The sequence below is a fragment of the Zophobas morio genome, unplaced genomic scaffold (genome assembly GCF_036711695.1).
Source record: "Zophobas morio isolate AGI-343-1 ecotype UQ-CSIRO unplaced genomic scaffold, CSIRO_AGI_Zmor_V1 ptg000021l, whole genome shotgun sequence".
In the NCBI taxonomy this organism is placed as follows: domain Eukaryota; kingdom Metazoa; phylum Arthropoda; class Insecta; order Coleoptera; family Tenebrionidae; genus Zophobas; species Zophobas morio.
In genome coordinates this window covers 28752663-28773614 of record NW_026972126.1, presented here as the reverse complement: position 1 = coordinate 28773614, position 20952 = coordinate 28752663, and the positions used below count along the sequence as shown (strand labels likewise).

The window sequence follows — 20952 nt, the reverse complement described above, 5'->3', positions numbered from 1 at the left end:
TGCCAAATGTAACAGCGTGGCTTGTAAGTTTAGAAGGCATTGTATATACATATAAGACTGGTATAAGTATAAGTAATTTTGTTAAATTAAAGTAATTTTTGTTACAAATTTTTTAGAAACTTGTGAATAAATATAGTACGTTATGCTTATTAATTTAAATGGCGTTTATGAACAATTTACCATCTGTCATTTCATGATTTTTGAGGTTATATTTTTCAACTTTTTGGTAATATTTGCTATGTATGTATTTCAACCAAAAGTAACTTATTTTTCCCTTAGAGCATTATTGCAAATGTGTACATTGTCCCTTCAAAACAAACCAAATCACTCATAAATCACTTTATTCTCCAGTACAGTAAAACCTGTCTATGCCGGAATCGCGTGGGTCCAAAATTTTTATCCGTCTTAAACAGGGTTCCGGCTTTTGCAGGAAACCCGGCTATGACGGAAAGTACACCTCTATAAAACGGAAATGAATTTTGACTAAATTGAATACATAGGTACATATAAAAGAATTATTTGAAATAGTTGTTTATTGTTATTTGCTTTTTCGGCCATTTAGATATATTTTCCATGCTTGTTCTCAACTGCAAAAGTTTGGCTACACACTCACCGCTTTGCCATTACTCTCTAATTTATTTCGGGATATGTCTTATAATTTGAGACACTTGCGTTTTTTACAACCGAACTTTTGCAAATTTCTTTAACACTCAAATTTTGCTGCTCGTGTACATTAATTAAATCCATTTTGTTGTTATTGTTGGTCGTTTTATGGGCCATTGCGAACACACATATAACCACGAGAGACACCAATTAAATGAGAATTGAGAACAGTGATTTTCTGTTGACAAAAAATGCACCTGCAGGTCCACGAATTGAATTATATATTTTTCGTAGAAATCATCAACTTTGTTCTCGCTTCCGTTTTACACAGAGTTGGGTACATGTATTTTGACACGTTGGGACTTACAAATATTTTCCGTTTCCGCGTTATACAGTTTCCGGCTTATACGGACCAAAATACATTAAATTAGGTATTTGAAAAAACGGGACTGCGGAAAATTTCCGCGATGAGCAGTTTTCCGCCTTCTACAAAGTCCGGCATAGACAGGTTTCACTGTATCTCCACGTAATCTCCACCTGTGTCTCCACGCTCTCTAGTCACTGCACAACAAGATTAGGGGATTTTTGTTTTCACGCGAAAATGATTTCAACTGGTTTTTAATAATGAACGTACTCTCGTATTTGACATTTCAGACGTCAATTTACTTTTTGAGGTTATGTTACATCAGGCCGATTATGTAGTTTTTGCAACTAATAAGTCAATGTGTGTCGTAACACTTGGTAAGTATTCACATATTATTATCATCGCATTCTTAACGACCGCCTTAAACAGCTGAATTTATCAACTCTCATGTCAGTCCTGGAATATTCAGAAAACATCTATTTTCCAAGCCTCCGCAACAATGTTCATTATTGTAAGCGTTGTCCATACTTCTCCACGTCGATCTTCGTAATAGTAAATCACGTCAGAAGTCACCGTACAGCTCAAGAATGGTTTAATTGTGAAACAAGCTCATTAGAGATCTACTACTGCAAAGACTGTGAATTTAAAACACATCTGACTATAAATCTGAAAAACCATGTAAAGGATCACCACAGCCAACCGAGTGAAAAAAGTTTTTCTACAGAAAAAACTAGAGTTAAGCGTTATTTTTGTAAAAAATGCAACTTTGGGACATTTTTTGCCATGAAATGGTTACAACACGTGAAAAAAACTTGTTTAAAAAGAAGGAAAAAACATAGTAATGACCAAAATGGGAAAGTTAAAACGAAGTTACTGAAGATAAGCCCTAGAAGTACAAATAAAAACAATTGGCATCAGTGTGATCAGTGTGAATATGTGACAGGGACGAAATCTCACTTGAACAGACATAAAATATGGAAACACTTAAAAGACCACGAAATTACATGGTATCAGTGTGAACAATGTTCATATAAAGGTAAAAATAAGTGTACTTTAAAGCTACACATAAAAAATCGCCACTTAGATGAAAAAGATATAAAGTGGCATCACTGTGACCAGTGTTCATACAGAACCAAAGTCTTTAAAGATATAGCAAGTCACAAAATAAGTAGACATTTGAAAGACGATGAAATCACGTGGTATCAGTGCGACCACTGTCCACACACAACTAAATTCAAAGGCGCCCTGAAAAAACACATCTCTTCAATGCACGGAGCCAAAAAATATAGACCAAAACCTCATAAACCCATCCACGATACCAAATTATACGAGTGTGAAAAATGCCCGTTAATATTTAATAAAACTCAGAGTTTGAAATCACATATAAACCGAAAACACTGTGAACAAAAAGACATCAAGTGGCATCACTGTGAACACTGTCCATATAAAGCTAAGTCAGCAGGTGATCTTAAAACCCACAAGATATACAGACATCTGAAAGATGACGAAGTTCAGTGGTTTCACTGTACATATTGTGATTACAAAGCCAAATTTAAGCACGTGCTGGGGAAACATGTGTTGTGCAGCCACACTTTGAAAGGCGTCAAGTTTGGGGGCAGTGACTACTTTTTGAAACCGTATCAGTGCGAGAAGTGTCCAATGAGATTTATGCGGCGGCAGGTTTTGGACCGACATGTCATTGACAGGCATACGGACGAAAAGGACATCCAGTGGTTTCAGTGTGATCAGTGTGCGTATAGGTCGAAAAGGAACCATGGAGTGACAGAACACAAAATCCGAGTACATCGTAAGAAGAACGAGTTAATTTGAGTGGGTTATAGGAATTTTGACATTTCAGGCTGCTTTTTTCGTTTTTTCAAAATCCAACCACTGTTGATTTGTGTTGGTGACGTAATGGAAGTTCTTGTGATATAGTTAAGGATTGATGAAAATGGCAGTTTTTAACGTGAATATTGCAATGTGACCACATTAAAAAAAATTGCCTTTAAATTCATGTTCACTTTTAATTTAATTTTAATAATATTAATTTGCTTATAATTTTATTTATCATTTTTTATAACGCGCATCCAAGGACGTGATAGTGTTCCGTCAAATGATATTAAATGTTACATAAATTATTATTATTTTATTATTTATTACTCCTAACTATTATAAAACTATTTTGTCTTGCTGTATCAGTCTCGTTATTATTCAATTAATCACATGCAAAACCACCCCGTTTACTACGCAAATGTCAGATTTGTATTGTTCATGTTTTTACAGTGCGTCTATACGTCTATATATGTCACTATAAATCGGTCTTTATTTATAAAAAAAATTGGTCGAAGGTTATTTCGACAGGACTTCCCTTGTCTCTAAAATACAATACTACAAATCCAGCTTTTTCGAAAAATTATAAAATTTGATTATGCGAATTTTATTATTTTTTTATGAGAACCCTTATAAGTTAAAATTAAGATATGTATGTAACGTTAAAATAAATGTAAAGAAGCGTGCTGGGCGTACGTTCCAAATGAGTTTTCCCTTAACAAAATTTTGTGATGTCAAAAACATTTTTGCAAAAACATGTATATCACTTTGGATAGGTGCAGTGTAATACTAATGATAACAGTATTGTATTCCCAAATTTTCGGGAAAACGGGGTAAGCCGTTCCCGATTTAATCAATAAAATAAATTAACTCATTCAGTATTTTTTTTAGACACCCTGTCTAAGAAATTTAAAAACTTTTAATGCAGTGATAAATTACAGGTATAGACTCATCATATTTTGCAGATTTTGGATAGGATTTATTCGGAAAAATTTTGGGATGACGTCATTAATTTTTTAGGAGGGAATAAACAAATAAAATTTGCTTAACGATTTACCATGATTACGATACGCTTAAAATATTTACAAGATTTCAGAGCAATCGGTTTTGCAGTTTCAAAGTTATAATGAAACATATTGTTATCCAGTTTTGAATTTTTTCCAAAAACTCTGGATGTCTAGAGTGAAAATTCGACACGGATTTACACACCACAACTGCAGGAGTATATTATTTTAAAAGATTTAAAATTCAATTTCCCGGTTTTCGATTTTTTCATTTTTTAACTTTTTAATTTTTGATTAGTAATTTCTCAATACGCATAGTAGGTATGATTGGTTGCTTATAGCCAAATAGAAATAATAATTTTAAGTTAAAATTGCAAATTTCCAATTAATCCTCAAATATATAAAATTAGAAATTGTAATACTGTAATAAAAGGAGGAAATTTGCAACAAATATGGACGTTGTAAATTCTAACCTGTGAGATTAGGATTTTTTGATAGTTGACATCTAAATGACCAGCAACCTAACGCTACAAAATACACTGAAATTCCTACGCTCGAACAGCTTTCTAATTTCGCTAAAATATAAAACTGCCGAAAACCCAGGAAAGCATTTTCGTACTGTAAAGTGAACGGAAGTCACTTCGAAAGTTTTCGAGTAACGTAAAATTTCTTTTTCATATCTCTGAAGATTAGATTTATTTTGATATTTCAAATTTCGTGAGAATGGTATACTTTTCTTCGCGTAGACTTATTAGTTATTAGTGACTTTTCTGTTACTCAATCTCTCCCCCGTACCCCTGCCTCTCGTCTTGCCCGTGCGTGGTAATTTTAGGTCGCGATCATAGAAAATCATACACAGTGGGGATATTTTATAGTGGCAAATTGGCAATCCTTCGTTGGTATGAGCATGCTTTCATTAAAAATGTTTACATTTGAAACATTTTGTGCCTTCACGTACAAAGAACACCGCACTGTTACCACAAAACCAAATTCAGCATCAAAATACTGACAATCTTTCATCGCTTTAAAAAACGTCTGTCAATTCCACTTAATCCCGAACGCACCCCATACTGTCATCTTTAAAATTGACAGACACCAGCCGCCATTAGTGAGGTTATATACACCTGTCGCTTGTACGGTTATGTTTATAACAAACCCAATGCCCAAACAAAGCAAATTACAAACATCCACCACCCGCGGATAACATCTTCACCCCATTTCGGTGAGTACCACCCCAAAACGCCACCCAAACACACTAACCCACTCCCACCAGACGCGACACCCTCACCATGGCACTCTTCGAGTACTCGGACAAGTTCTTCCAAATCAACACTTCCAACAAGAACGTGCACTACTGCAAAATCTGCCCCTACTTCTCCACGTCGATCCTGTTCATGATAAACCACGTCAGACGTCACCGAGCCCCCAAGAAACTCTTCGACTGTCCATCCAACACCATCGAGACCTACTTCTGCAAGGACTGCGGCTTCCGCACTAGTCTGACCGTGCTGTTCAAGAAGCACATCCGGCAGCACCACCACAGTCAGAGCAGCCCCCCGAACGGACACTCTCAGGTCCGCCGCTACATCTGTGCCGAGTGCAACTTCATCACTTACTTTTCGCTGACGCTGATGCAGCATGTGGTGAAAAAGTGCCTCAAAGATAAGGTGGCGATTTTTCCGGCGCCGGAAAAGTGCACTGTACCGGAACCAACAAGTGTGAGACTAAATGGGATCAGGAAAAGTCGCAGGACAAGCACTAATTGGTCGAAGGGGGCGCAGTTTAAGTGTGGCCAGTGTCCGTATAAAGCCAGGAGGGAGTGTCTTCTGGCTGCACATAAAATGAACGAGCATTTGGCGAGGACCGACAAGTGGAAGCAGTGTGATGAATGTCCATTCAAAGCCCGGAAGTTCAGTCGCTTGAAGAACCATAAAATAGCGAAACACTTGAAGGAGAGCGAAATCGAATGGTTCTTGTGTGGGTACTGTTCATACAAAGGGAAATTCAAACACTCGCTGAAGCGTCACGTGTTGAGGCGACACCCCTCCAAGAAATATTTCGAAGGCAACAAAAGTAGTCCTGCTGTATTTAAATGCGACAAATGCCCGAACCAATTCCAGTGGAAGAAAAATCTACAATTACATGTGATGGCAAAACATGGTACTACCAATTCCAAGTGGTACAAATGTGATCAATGTACCTTTAAAACCAATCATTCTTGGAATTTAGCCCAACACCAAGTACACGTACACCGAGAAGTTAGTTCGGACGACTGGCGGCAGTGTAAGTTTTGTATTTACAAAACCAAATTTAGACAAAACTTGTCACGTCACGTTTTGCAAAAGCATCCAAAAGGGGCGCAGTTAATTAATAAAAAGAGCAAAGTAGAAATTCGTCCGAAAGCATCAAGTCCGGTCAAACCGAAAGAGGAAAATTCAATCGCAACGCCTAGTACCGAAGATACTAAATGGCACTTGTGTGACCTCTGTTCATACAAAACTAAATACGTCGGAAATTTAAATAAACACCAATCATGTAAACACTTCAAGAACGACAAAACCGATTGTTTCCCGTGCTCGTTGTGTCCATACAAGGCGAAATTTAGATATAACTTGACCACTCACATGAAAACCCACTCACAAACATCACAATCAAACACGACTTCTAATAAAGTGAAGGCGGAGAATTTAATCGTGACGCGTAGTAATGGAGATAGTAAGTGGCACGAGTGTGACCAGTGTGGCTACAAAGCCAAACTATATTCGGATTTACGCGAGCACAAATCGCGCCAACACGTAACAGTCAAAGGGGAATGGTTGAATTGTAAACTGTGTCCATACAAATCAAAATTGAGACGAAGCTTCTGGAGTCACTTGAAAAAACACAGAAAACCAGAATTGCAGGAACCCCCAACTACAATAATCAAAAGCGAAGAAGACTTAACCCCCATGCCCAAACTAAGCAAACCGTCGAAACTCTACGAGTGCGAAAAGTGTTCCTATAGATTCCCCGGTAAGGTGAGTTTGAAGCGCCACATGACCTCGAAACACACCAACGAAAAAAAATTCACCTGGTTTAACTGCGACCAGTGCCCTTACAAAACCAAATTTATCAAAGACCTCCACTTCCACAAAATCTGTCAACACTTAAAAGACGACGAGATCGACTGGTTTCAATGTAAATACTGCGAGTATAAAACTAAACTGGAGAAATTATTGCGCAGACACACTCTAAAGCACCACCCGACAAAAGCGGTGGAATATATGAAGCAACGTCAGAAGGATTGCGCCAAAACGTATCCCTGTGATCAGTGTCCAGCGATATTCCAAGGCGAGATAAGTTTCAAGCGACACGTGGACACCAAACACGTGTTAAAGTGCGAGTTTTGCGCCTACAAAACTAACCTTAACTCGTTGTTAAAAAGGCACGTGCTTAAAAATCATAAAGTGAAGGTTTCCAGTAATGATGCGAAGGGTCTGAGTTGCAGTGAGTGTTTGGTGGTGTTTAAGACATCGGCGATTTTGAAGAGACACGTGATTGAGCAGCATACGGATGAGAAGGATATCGTGTGGTTTGAATGCGACAGCTGTCCGTATAGGTCGAAGAGGCGCGGGGGGTTGTTTGCGCATGTTAGGAACCGGCATCCAGGCAACAGTATTAAGTATTAATTTTTGTGTGCGATTTAGTTACAGTAGCATGTATATTTGCTTTTTCATGCTTTGTTATACTGTGATTTCCTGTAATTAGGTGATAAGAGATGTGACTAAATTTGTAGGAAAGTATACATTTATTGTGGAGGTTGTTTTTTTTTTGTCACGAAGGTTTTGTAAGAAATATTTGAATATAATTTGCTCTTAGTAAAAATATAAACCTTGATTTTGTTTGTTAATTTTCAGTCGCAGAAGTTAGTAAACCTCGGTTTCGCCTCGGTTTCCTAAACCGGAATTGCTCTTAACTATATATTAAAATGGACTTTGGTCTAAAAGGGGAACTTTTGTTTGTACCAATTTCATTTACAAAATGTTTAATAGTTAAAATACATTTGCAAGGACCACTTTTAATCAATGAATGCGTATCATGCAATCAATTATACAGACAATTAGCCACAAGTGAGAGGTGAGTCATTCGGAAGACGAGCCGTATCAGAAAATTTTCTGAACAAGTAACTCACAACATTTTTAGGTCGACTTATCATTTTTTTAAATAAATAAAACAATCATTCATACTTTGTCATGACAGTGTCAATATTTAAGGAAATTTAATGCTCTAAATATTCAGTTATAATTCAGCTGTCCATATTTACTTACCTTCTTCTGGAATCTGCAGACTTGTCATGTTCTCAATGTACAAAATAATAACTAGTTTTTGTTAATGTTAATTTAAACGCCAAATACTGGCGGCATGACATATGACAGTTTACAACTGACTGTGCGACAAAAATTACAATAATTTACTAATGTTAAATAGTGATGCAAATAAAGTTATTTTTAATGGTATTTCTACAATATACTTTTTACGTTCCCTTTTTCAAGCAGTGAATTTACGTATGCACGCGGGTTATTATTTTCCATTTGCAAATTTAATATCAGTACTTTTGCCCAAAAAAGTTATTCGAGGTGTTTCCTTTTAGCTGATCCACCCTGTATAATGCAACAATAATTCACAAAATAATTATATTATAAATATTGTTCATTTTAAATAAAAACTCTCCGACAATAAAAATTTTCAAAAATTTAAGATATATCCCTTATACATATAATAATAAAATAGTAAACCTACTTGAACGTTGGCCCTACTTAGAAAAACATTTTGAACACAATTAGAGCTATAATGTGCGACGAAATTCCGGACGATGGGACGGACGTTCTCCGGTGACGGTCCGGAATCTCGCCGATAACGTATGGGGTGGCGGCGTACTTGGGTGCCAAGCTTTGGGTCGACTAGTATCGCTGATGTCAGTAACACGTCTGGTCGACCAAGCTTATGCGGCTACCTTCACGCCGCCGGGGGTGGCGCCTTCGGTCAGGAGCGGCGGTCGCTCGGGCGCCAGCTCCCTCTCCGGGGGAGGGAGCGCCGGGGTGCTCTAAAGCCGGAGACACGGAACCTGAATGTCCCCCCTACTTCAGGGGATTTTCCTTCAAGCTGGTAGCACTGCACACTACCGCAATTTGATTGGTTGAAAACCTAACGTGAACGGCAACGTCAACCGATGATATAAACGACGCATACTTTGGCTGCGTATTTATCTTACAACGGCAAACAGCAACATCGGCGACAAGTTTATAAATCCATTATAAATAATTTGAAAACTAAGCAACATAACTTTCGCAATTTTCTTTTTTCAAGTGTCTCTTATCTTTGTGCAACTTCAAGCTATACCTCCTCGTCGCTTTATATCCACACTGATCACAGTGAAACCACTCAATGTCTTTCTCGTCCATATGCTTCGAAATGACGTGCCTTTTTAAATTGCTCCCAGTCTTGCCTTTATACAAACACTCCTTGCATTTGTACCACCGGATTTCGTCATCTCCCAAATGCTTATTTATTTTATGCAACTTCAAAGTTCCTTGTTGTTTCGCTTTGTACAAACACTGGTCACACTCGTACCATTTAATGTTTTTCTCGTCCGTATGTCGCGCAATCTTGTGCACTTTGAGCTTCGTGCTTGTGATAGCTCTGTAAGAACATAAATCACAATGATAGCGCTTGATATCTCCTTCTTTGAAATGCTTCATCAAGGTGTGTATTGTTAAATTTGATCTCTGTTTCGTCTGATAAGTACACTGGTCGCATTCGTACCACGTCACAGCGCTTTCAAGTGAATGTGCACTCTTAATGTGGTTCTTCAACGAGTTCAGTATTTTGGCTTTATATGGACACTTGTCACACTTCAACCACTTAATGTCTTCATCAGCTGTGTGCTTCGCAATTATATGTACGGTTAAATTGTGCTTTACCTTGGTTTTGTAGGGGCAACTTTTGCAATAATGCCATGGAATTTCTCTAAGATGCTGCGTTATTTGATGGGTGATTAAATGACACAATTTTTTTCCTTTGTATGAACACTGGTCACAAGCGTAGTGGAAACTGAAACCGGTTCCAACACACTCACTCACGACGTGCTTCAGCCACTTTAACGAAAAATGTGTCTGGAAAGTGCAATTTCTGCACTCATAATTCTGTGCAGTGTAAGCCAGTGGTTTTCGGTCACAGTTGCGGTATTCTGTAATGTGTTTTTGCAGATCTGTGATTAGGTCGGTCACAAAGTTGCAAGAGCTGCAGGTGTATGGGTCCAAAGTGCTGTTTTCACAGATGAAAAGACTTTGATTAAAGTGATAATATTTGGGGTGGTTTTTCGCAATAACGCACGATTCTTGGAGGCGAAGAGGGAATTCAATTTTTGGTTTGATGGCGTCTACAAGCGACATACTGGTATCTGTGGCTACAATATATTATTAGGGGTGGCAAAACGATTAAAAAAACTTACAGACAAATATATTGGTTTTAATTTATTTTAATGTTTGTTGCAAAAATATAACACAACCTCACTTTCTTCCATTGGGGTACGTTCAAATACTTATGTAGTATGCAACCAACTATACAGACCGCATTTATTTTAAAACTTTATATTAATTTTACAGCTTAATATTCATTATACATTCGCTAAATTAATACACATCTGCTTCCACGTAACGTTTGTTTTTATTTTTAAGATTTTATTGAAAAAAAAAAATAGTTTTTGTGTACGCAACCAACAATATATTAAGAGTGAGTGAATTTATCCATCCTCTAGTTTCTTTCCTCATTTTCCAGGATAGTAGTTGTTGCAGGGATCGTCTAATTTTAGGCTTTGTTGTTGCGGTTCTACAAAACATACGGTCAACATAATTTTTTTCTTCGACTTTTACACAAGGATCCAATTTTCCTCACAGCAATTTAGACATTTGTGAACGCATCCCAGGCCACTCAGGCGTCAGTTTTTGGTTTAGTTTTTGAGGTTATGTTTGGTGACCGTTACTCGTTGTCAGTTTGTACCTGATTTGTCGCGCTTAAAACAGTGTAAGTCGCCTAAAACTACGTATTATCTAACTAATGACCTTCCCTTTTCAGCTCTGGCCAAATGTCTTGTCTGGAATATTCAGACAGCGTTGTGTGGAAAGCCCCTTCGAATAACCATGTCCACAACTGCAACTACTGCCCATTCGTTTCCACGTCACTATTTCTAATGGTAAATCACGTTAGGAGTCACCGTTCTTCCAACACGCCTTTCGATTGTAAAGACAACATTAACACATACTTCTGCAAAGATTGTGACTTCCAGACAAACCTTACTTTATTTTTCAAGAAACACATCGAAGAATATCACATCGCAAAGCCGGAGAATGGCGCAGAATCTTTCCTGTCTGTGCAGAGTTACATCTGCAAAAACTGTTCTTTCGAAACCTATTTTTCTCTAGCGTGGTTCAAGCACGTAATAACATGCAAACGTGCAAAACCGCCCCGTGTTGTTAAGAGTGAAGACACGCCGTTGTTCAAGTGTGAACATTGTCAATTCACCACCAAATATAAAAACAGTATAAAAATACACACAAAGTCTCACTTCAAACCGAAAATAAAACAGCCGCTTCCCTGTAAATACTGCGGAAAAACTTTCGTCCGGAAGGCCTGCTTGCGAAAACACGTGAGAAGCGTTCACAGCAATCGAGCAAAATTTTTTTGTGATATGTGTTCATACCAAAGCAGGGAGAGATCCGATCTCAAACTTCACAAAAAGCTACATTTAAATTTAAAAGTGTTCAATTGTGAAAAGTGCGACTTCGTGACGAAGAACCGAGGCGGTTTAACAGCGCACAATTATTATAAACACCAAGATCATGACGAGTGGTTCAAGTGTGACCTATGCAATTTCAAAACTCGGTACAGTTTGATATTCAAGATTCACCTTTCTGCCAAACATAAACCTGAAGATGGAGATGCGAAGTGGTTGTATTGCTACCATTGTTCTTACAAAACGTTGAACAAGATCCATTTAGTGCGACACATGATTGTTCACCACAAGGTTAAAAGTAGATACCAATGTGACCAATGCCCGTATCAAGCCACCGACATGGCTCGACTCCACACGCATAAAGCCCGACACGTAGAAACTGTTTATTGGCTGAAATGTGAAGACTGTCCTGTGAGACTAAAATCCGCCGACTCGTTAAGAGTTCACAGGAGAACGAAGCACGAGCCGAGTCAGTGGTTTGAATGCGAGCATTGCAAGTACACAAGTTTGTGGCTCTGCCATTTGAAGCGGCACATCCTAAGAAAACATACAAGTGAGGATCAGCTCGAGTGGTTGAAGTGTGAACAGTGCGACTATAAAACGATTACTAAAACGTATTTAAAATTGCATGTACTGTGCAAACATACACCAGATGAGGAAATTGAGTGGCTTCAGTGTAATTTTTGTCCGCATAAAACTAAAACTAAGATGTCTTGGCGATCCCACACGAAGAGCAAACATGGGAAGCTGATTAAACCACCGCAGACGAAGTGGTTTGAGTGTAACCAGTGCAACTACGCCTTCAAAGTGAAAAAGCACTTCGAGGATCATAAGAGATTGGTACATTCCGAAAAATAAATTGACTCCATGTTGCGTAAAACCTTGTATTTTTTTTTTTTTGTAATGATACCTAAAAAATCAATAAAATTAATTTGTATTTACCTCCTGCTCTTTTCGTTAACTGTTGATAAAACATGTAGTGGTTACGAAGATGAAAATGTTTCAATGGAACAGCCACTTTTTCGTGAATTAGTCTGGTTCTCAATTTTCCAGTTAAAAGTTTTCATTTTTCAAAAATCAAAAAACAAAATTTTCAAAAGTTTAAAATTGTTTCTCATTTTACTTTAAGATTGTTACTTGGTTTCCTATTTTGTACTAAACGCTGTAATTCGATAATAATTTTGTTTTAAATCTCTGCACCAGTAGTGTCAAAATGTACTTAACGCACCCTAGTGTTGTGTATAAAGGGTTACCTACTCAGTTAAGGTCATATTAATTTATTATTTGCTCATAAATAACTACATACAGCTGCGTGTAATGTAATTATGTCTCATCTAAACAAAAACTTTTCTAATGCGTAAAATACATTATTTTCATTATCGTATGACTTACGCAAGCGCAAACATGTGTTCTAAAAATAAACACCTAATCTCGACTTTGCTCATCTTTTGTAATCAATGTCAATGATCTTTGATGATTATGTTGCGTTGAGTAGTTTTTCGTTATTGGTTTTCATTTTTCAATATTATTCTGGTGAGTTATTTAAATTTTAGTCCTCAACAGTGAGGACTTTGGAAATTCCAACTTGTTGACCCTTTTAAAAATAGAATTTTTATCGTAAATGCTCAAAATGCTGTCACGGTATTTCGTTGTAGGCGAACCTGAAAATGAACCGGCGGGAAATATAAATACGTTCATCATGTACCATCACTTTCTATGACATAAGAATTGTTGGTTGCATACTATTCTCATTGTGATTTTTGATCTTTCGTTTTTTTAATTTTACTTCTTTTTCAGACGTTCTGTGAGCAATGGCCCACTTAGAATACCACGGGACAAACACCGCACCTTCCAAATTTTACAAAAGCGTCCACCGATGCAAAAAATGTCCATACTACACAAAATCCATATTCTTCATGAAAAACCATGTCCGACGCCACAAAGTCCACCATAAATTCAACTGTGGCGAGATTCTGGAGACTTTTTCATGCTACGAGTGCCGCTTTACCACCCACCTAATCACATGCTTCAACCAGCACATCCAACACTACCACCACCATATCAACCAAAAAGAAACCAAATTCCTACTCACGCGATACACTTGCACCAACTGTGTCTTCCAAACTCATTTCGCTCTCTCGTGGCTCAAACACCAAATCACTTGCACAAAAACCGCTACCAAACCACACTGTATATCCACAATAAACACACAGCTAAAAATACAGTCATATCAACATATAAAACCTGAAACGAACTACTCATGCGACAAATGTAACTACAAAGTGTCTCGTTTCAAATGTTTGCAGAATCACATTCGGCGCCAACACCCTGCTTGGGACTCCAAGAAGTGGCTCGAATGCGACCACTGCCCCTATCGATCCACTAAAGCCCATGTCCTCCAAAAACACATCAACATGAAGCACACGTCCCCTGAAGACGCCGAATGGTTTGAGTGTAACCACTGCCACTGGAAAACCCGACTTAAGGTTGTTTTACGGCGCCATATCCGGTACAACCATCTGGAAGTGAAGTGGTTCCAGTGCAACCATTGCGACTACAAGTCTAAATTTGTGGCCAATTTGCGGAAACACCTTGTCACGAAACACACAACCAAGGAAAATATTCAGTGGTTTCAGTGCGACAAGTGCGATTATAGAGCGAAGTTGAAACAGACATTGAAGTATCACGTGGAGACGAAGCACACGCCGGAGATTATGAAGTGTCCAAAGTGCACTTTTCGCACTGCTGTGGAGAGCATTTTAACGAAGCACAGGAGGGAGAAACATGGGAGTGGTGGTGGGGCTAAGGAGGTGAGGAGGTCCATGTGGAGGAAGTGTGAGGAGTGTGGGGCGGAGATCGAAAAAAACCACTGGAGTAGGCATCAGAAGGAGGTACATGGGGATGTGAACGAGATTCAGTGGTTTGAGTGCCAGAAGTGTACGTTTAAGTCGAAGAGGAAGCACTCGTTGAAGAGACACCAGGAGAATCGGCATTGACAAGGAGATATACAAGACTGTTTTGTAACATTTTGGAATATTGTACAAGATTTTGTATTCTTTTAATTAATAAAATTTTATACTTTTTTTGCTTTTTTTTAAATTCGCGGTTTTAATTAAGTTGGTATCACTTTTCAAAAATTGCGCAATCTAAGCACAATAATGTCAAAGCGAGCGATATTGTACGTTCAGTATTATGTGTAGAATTTGGTGATTTGGTGCAGATTTTTAATTGTTATTAAATAGTTTTTTATTAATTAGCATTAAATAGTGTGACTTAATGGGCTTTATTTTAACATGTGGTTTGAGGAATATACAAGTTCAATAAAAAAGAAACATCAAAAATCGTGTTTAATTTATTCACCCATTTCATGAACGTACTCGTGGAGGGTCACTGATTGACAGATATGTTTATTTTATACCACCATGATACTACCACAGTATATACACTACTAATAAACCGTTTTAATGCCAGAATAAGCACCAGAATTATTTCTTATATTAAAACACATTATAAATCCATTAGTATCTAACCTAGTCCCCCTAGTCTGATTTAAAATATTTGTTCATAGTTTTTGTGATATTCCGTCTAGTACAAAGTATGAAGTAAGTGATCCATCGGGCTGCTCCCCAGCATTAGTCAATTGCTTATAATATTATAAAGGTTGTGAAGTTTGTCATTTAGTGAATATAAGGTAAGATCACAGAACGGTAAGATACTGGTATTTCCATAAAATAAAATAAATGTATAACTAAAGTGAGGTTAAGTATTATTATTAAAGAAATAGTCGTGTTCTGGCGAGTGTGTTGGCGGTGGTTGTGAAATGGGTGCAGTGCTGACGTCATCAGTAACTTGTCATTCAGTCAAACTAACCTAAAACAGCGCGAACTTCAAATTAAACCACGCACATTTTGTTTCAGGTCCAGAAAAATGGCTTTAGAATATCGAAAAATCAACAAACGGGGTTACCAGCTTCAGTATGGAAGCATCCACTCTTGCAAAAAGTGTCCATATTTAACAAAGTCAATTTTCTTCATGCTCAACCACGTAAAATGTCATAAACAACAGAAAGACAAATTCGAGTGTAAGCGATTCCCAGAAATATTCTCTTGTAAACAGTGCGATTTCACAACGAGTTTAACAACGCGTTTCAACCAACACTTCAAAAGAATACACGGCAGGAAACAACAAAAAGAAAACTTCGTCTGCAAACTTTATCAGTGCAAGAACTGTTCATTCCAGACGTACTCCTTACTAATTTGGTTGAAACAGCACGCTAGAGGATGTCGAAAAGTAGACAAAAACCCGGCGGTTTTAAAGAAGAAAAGTACCCCAGAACGTACGAACCACTCTGATTTTAGATTAAAAGAAGACGCTGCCGCCAAATCCTTGACTGATCACCCGAAAAATCACAACCCTGATACATCACGAAACAAAGTCAACGTGTCAGCTTCAAGGGCCACCCTGTCAAAAGTGCACAAATGGTACAAATGCAATCAATGCATATTTCGGACCATGAATCGCCAGAGTCTCGCCTTCCACCGTAAAATAAGACACCCGAAACTCGACGACATACCAACTTTCAAGTGTACGTCATGCGCTTTCGTTACATCCAACGCCAACCATTTCCGCGTTCATAAACTCAAGCATACCTCAAGTTTCGATTGCAATAAATGCTCGGCTAAATTCACCAGCTTGAACCCCTTAATCCGTCACAAAATAAAAGAACACGTTGATAACACAATCAGAAGAAACAAGTGTGATGTGAACGAAGAAGCTGAAGAACAAGAAGAATTATCGCTTCTGTTTTAAAACATGAAATTGCGGTTTTTGTTGGTTGATTGGTCGAGTTGGCCGCGCCTTCATTTAAAAATTACAAGATCGAATATTCAAGTGTGTTTATTTTCAAAATACACGTTTTTATAATTGCGTTACATAGGTTTTTTTAGTGTGTTCTTTTTGCAAATGCAGGCCCCCAGTTCGTCGCAGAATCCGGTGGTCTTTGCATGCAGGGTGCAAAGTCGGGCACAGTTTGAGTGGTCCACTATAACTTTGTTCATGTCGTAACCGATGACGTCACAAGGTGATCGTCGCACGGTGATGATTTCAGAAGTCGGTGTACTTTCGGTTTGTAGACACGAAATGAGTAAAACTGTCAGAATTGTTGATAACTTCATGATTGTACGCACAAATTTAAAGAACGTGTTGTTTTATTTGGAGCTGTATTTAGCACACGAGTCGTAAGAATATTTTGGGAACTGATTCACAGTGTGATAATCTTGTTGACACCAAACTACCACACTATTTTTATAAAAACAAACAATTTGATAATTTACTCAAAAGTGGGTTTGGTGATGTATGCAACCAACGTTACACTACATACACGTGAAGATTAAATTTGTTATATGTATAAAATGTTGTTTTTTTTTTGTCAAAAATCCACTACCTGTTGCTTTGTGTTAGTAACAATATAACGAGACATTGGTGATATGTAAATATGTTATGTTACATAAACTGACAGCTGACAGTTTTAATCAGCTGAGACGTAGGGGAATATCAAGTGGTGTGGTATTGAAAAAGTAACCAATTTTGAGTCAAAGTTGGTCAAAGTGGGCGTGGCCTCAAGTCCGCCGCGCATGCCCTTCCGCCTTTTGCTGACACTTGACAGTTCGGATATTTGATATTTGTACAATTCACTCTATGATTTTCCTTATTTTTAATAAATGTTGAATATAGAAGCTTGTTTAAATAATTGAGCCATTCGTTGCTTTGGAATTTTTGATTAATCTGTGCCACAAAGGTTAATTTATGCTCGCATTTAGGTGCTTATAAACAAAATTATGGTTCTAAAATGCAATAAAATAATTTTATTGTTTTGTTACATTCTTAACGGCGTCATTGACTAAATATGTACTTAATCATGCAATGTAATAATTTTGGCACACACAGGGGCCGTTATAATGACAGGACCCGTATCTGTAGCCCCGACTTTTACAGTAGGCAGTACAACATTCTTTAGTGCAAATACCACCCTTGCAATTGGACCTTTTGATACGAACGTCATCTGAAGAGAATATTTTTAATTATTTATTACACTTAAAATTGGTGCAAATTTACCTGGTTGAGTGAGCTCTACCACATGCAAATCTTCTTCTCCAACCGGCAACGAATTAGCTTGAGAGCTGACCACAAAGGCAAAAATTGCGAGAGCGAAAGCGAGTGTTAACTTATTCATGGTGGTGTACTGTAGATTGCTCTGTTGATACTACTGCCATAAGAAGTCAGAGGCTGCTTTATATAGGTAGCGATACGAAAGAGAATATCTTAGACGGTTCTTCCCCATCATTAATCGGAGGAGAGTGTGCAACTGATAAATGTTATCAAAGCGTATTTTGGTCACTTTTTTTGAAGTGGAAATATTCCAAATAAGTTTCGACCAATTTTTTTGATGTATAAGCGCAACTGTACAAATATAAAGATAAATATGTGTGTTAAATGCACTTTTCGGTAATAAAATTGGTGTCAAGCTATTTGGACAGAACTCTCTCTCACCCTTGAGTACAGGCCAACAAATAAAGATTGTTGAAAATATATAATTTTTTTTTGCGAAATTTATTTTTTATGACGACCTCTCTCTATATATGTTAAAATATGCGTGTACTGTTAAAGTATATAGGTAAAGAAGCATGCTATGCCTATATTTCAAATGAATTTTTCCATAACAAAATTTTGTGATGATATGATCAACATTTTAGCAAGGACACATACATCAGTTTGAACAGGTGCAGTATAATACTAATAATTAAAGTACGGTGTACTTAAATTTTCGGGAAAATGGGGTGAGCCGTTCTTTTGATTTGATCTTTTGAATAGATTCCTCATTTATTTATATTAGTCTATCATAATATTTTGCATATTTTAGATAGTATTTATTCGGTAAAATTTTGAGATGTCGTCATCAATGTGGGAGGGAGTGGGGGTAAACGAATACATTTTGGTTAACGATTTACAATGTTTAACTTTAAAGCGTTTTCAGAACATTTGGTTTTGCAGTTTCAAAGTTAAAGTGTAAAATGTTATGAAACAATTTTTTTTATTATTTTGATACCTAGACACGTGTTATTTTATATTATTTTATCAAATTTAAATAACATTTACTATGCACAATTTTAAGGTGACATCATCACAACATTGTTGATGGAAATGATTAGACAAAGTTTAGTTAGTGTTTTGATATTCATAACACATAAAATGTGATTAACAATCGATGTGGTAGTTTTACAAATTATCTGTCTATCGATATCTGATGGCGGACAAACAGACAGACAAAAACGGGAAATCTCCTTTTTCGTACTCCAAAGGTCATGGAACGTCGAGAAAACCTGACAGTCGCCGTTCGTCCTATGAACACTACCATACTTCCTTAGCTTACACTCGGAAAGTTCGACGTCATTAAGGTGATACTACATAAAAAAATGACGGGAACTGTTCTCACCCACATGTGCCGTAATAGCTAGAAGACATTTAAATAAAATCTAAACAATTATAAATACAATAAAAACATAATTTCTGACTTTTATTTACAGCAGAAGTCAAATTCGACTTGTCATTTGAGTCACATAAAAAGTTATAACCATTTTTGTAGAAGTGTGTGATTTACTGTGGGTTTTATAACATTATGAACAAAAATTTGAGTCAAATTAGTAAAGCAGGTAACACAAAATTCAATAGTAACCCACCTGATTACATATAATAATTTGTTATAGAGTTTTATTTAATTGCATTATTAAAAACACACGTAGAAAAGTATACCATACGATCGAAAAAAATCTCTAGTGAGTCACAGTGTTATTTAAAAAAAAGTGTTGCCAAAATCTACACTTCCAAACTATTCGTTTTTATTACGATTTATACTCCCTGATTTTTACCATGATACTTGTTACACGTAAGACCACTCACTCTTTCTTGGCTTGACTCTATTTCGGAAATATCTGTGGACAATAAAGTTGTGTGTTCTGTCTCAAGCATTTTTTTTTTATTACAATAGCAATAGAAATGTCAAACTGAAAGGTAACTTTCGTTGGAAAAGAACAGTATTGCCAGCACAGTTTTTGAGAGGAAGTTTTTTTCGATCATGTGATATAATCAATAAACCTTGTGCGTGGTAATGAATGATTACTACAGGCTTTCAGTAATTTTTAGGCGATTTGTTTTATTTTATTTTTTTTTTCTGTTAACCATGGAGGTAGAATGCAATTAATTAACCTACCTTCATGCAATTAACGAATAACATTGTAAAAATAAAAAATACAGTTTTGTTTGAGTACAATAATAATTCTATAAGCAACAAATATTTTCATTTTTTGTTAATTATTACATAATTAACGTTGTATGAGTAACCTGACCTTGACATTACACTGAATTCTTGAATTTAAACTGTAGATTGAGATAAATCACAGTTTTATTTATTGTAAAGTCAGTGAACCATAATTCTGAACACATTACGGTGAAGTCCCTTGTCCATATTGATTAGCTCAAGAAAAAAAATCCCACCAGGATACAGAATGGGTATAAATAAATCACCCACTTCCTCTCTTGTTCGTTATTATATTAGTATAACTACAGCAGTCTTCGGTAAGGGATCAGGCTCCGGCGTTTAATTAAACGAGGCAATCTGCCTGCATTTTCGCAGACAGCCAGGCTTCAGCTGAGCACAACAAAAAAGTTATACTCAGCTGGATACCTGGACACATGGACCAAAACGGAAATGAAAGGACCAATGCTTTGATACGACAGGAAAAGAGGGGTTTCGCCAGTGCAGCGCCGGTTCTACCATTCTCTAAAAACACCCAAAGAGTGCACGAGATTGCGCTATCTTCAAGAGCGGTGTAGCATGAACCTGAGTCATTCAGGGCTGTTAATACAAGGGCCCCAAACTACCATACTATTTTTATAAAAACAATTTTATAATTTGTTTTTGGGAGATACGCAACCAACGTTGCACTAATAATTTCTGTGTGGCTTAAATAACAATTTTATTATTTTGTTACATTCTTAACGACATACACAAACAGATTTAGAGTTACAATAACCCCCTCTCCTCCCTAGAGCTAGACAATGAGCACCACAAGCAGCGCTATTCAGTTTTGTTCCTGCAATTTCGAAACCAAGAACGTCGCAGGTGAACCTTCTGACACGAATGTGACCTAAAGAGAATATTTCTAATTAGTTATTTTTGATTTTATTTAAAATGTATGCAAATTTACCTTGTTGAGTGGGCTCAACCACGTGTAACTCTTCTTCTCCAACAGGCAGTGAACTAACTTGAGAGTTGCACGCAAAGGCAAAAATTGCGAGAACGAAGGCGAGTGTTAACTTATTCA

At 37.1% G+C, this 20952-nt stretch overlaps 6 protein-coding genes and 1 long non-coding RNA gene across 7 annotated transcripts; 5 read left to right on the top strand and 2 right to left on the bottom strand.

Annotated features, from left to right (window-relative positions):
- The first annotated feature begins 1258 nt into the window (after positions 1-1258).
- Positions 1259-3675, top strand: LOC135132005 (zinc finger Y-chromosomal protein-like). The gene is made up of 2 exons (XM_064059916.1): positions 1259-1344; positions 1397-3675. The coding sequence occupies exon 2, from the start codon at positions 1415-1417 to the stop codon at positions 2795-2797; it is 1383 nt and encodes a 460-aa protein (XP_063915986.1). The 5' UTR covers positions 1259-1344; positions 1397-1414; the 3' UTR covers positions 2798-3675.
- A 1201-nt stretch (positions 3676-4876) lies between these two features.
- LOC135132166 (zinc finger protein 142-like) lies at positions 4877-7671 on the top strand. Its single transcript, XM_064060147.1, has 2 exons — positions 4877-5023; positions 5075-7671. The coding sequence occupies exon 2, from the start codon at positions 5091-5093 to the stop codon at positions 7467-7469; it is 2379 nt and encodes a 792-aa protein (XP_063916217.1). The 5' UTR covers positions 4877-5023; positions 5075-5090; the 3' UTR covers positions 7470-7671.
- Positions 7672-9110: 1439 nt separating this feature from the next.
- LOC135131861 (zinc finger protein 142-like) lies at positions 9111-10232 on the bottom strand. Its single transcript, XM_064059707.1, has one exon. It carries the CDS (start codon positions 10230-10232, stop codon positions 9111-9113), a length of 1122 nt encoding a protein of 373 aa, XP_063915777.1.
- Positions 10233-10617: 385 nt separating this feature from the next.
- LOC135132373 (zinc finger protein ZFAT-like) lies at positions 10618-12513 on the top strand. Its single transcript, XM_064060448.1, has 2 exons — positions 10618-10863; positions 10915-12513. Exon 2 carries the CDS (start codon positions 10925-10927, stop codon positions 12428-12430), a length of 1506 nt encoding a protein of 501 aa, XP_063916518.1. The 5' UTR covers positions 10618-10863; positions 10915-10924; the 3' UTR covers positions 12431-12513.
- A 476-nt stretch (positions 12514-12989) lies between these two features.
- Positions 12990-14655, top strand: LOC135132374 (RE1-silencing transcription factor-like). Its single transcript, XM_064060449.1, has 2 exons — positions 12990-13105; positions 13370-14655. The coding sequence occupies exon 2, from the start codon at positions 13384-13386 to the stop codon at positions 14566-14568; it is 1185 nt and encodes a 394-aa protein (XP_063916519.1). The 5' UTR covers positions 12990-13105; positions 13370-13383; the 3' UTR covers positions 14569-14655.
- A 344-nt stretch (positions 14656-14999) lies between these two features.
- Positions 15000-16984, top strand: LOC135132609 (zinc finger protein 431-like). The gene is made up of 2 exons (XM_064060751.1): positions 15000-15263; positions 15490-16984. The coding sequence occupies exon 2, from the start codon at positions 15500-15502 to the stop codon at positions 16379-16381; it is 882 nt and encodes a 293-aa protein (XP_063916821.1). The 5' UTR covers positions 15000-15263; positions 15490-15499; the 3' UTR covers positions 16382-16984.
- A 437-nt stretch (positions 16985-17421) lies between these two features.
- On the bottom strand, positions 17422-17903 carry LOC135132610 (uncharacterized). Its single transcript, XR_010281058.1, has 2 exons — positions 17687-17903; positions 17422-17633 (listed from the first exon to the last, which is right to left on the bottom strand). It is a non-coding gene; the product is annotated as an uncharacterized LOC135132610 (long non-coding RNA).
- Between the last annotated feature and the right edge of the window lie 3049 nt (positions 17904-20952).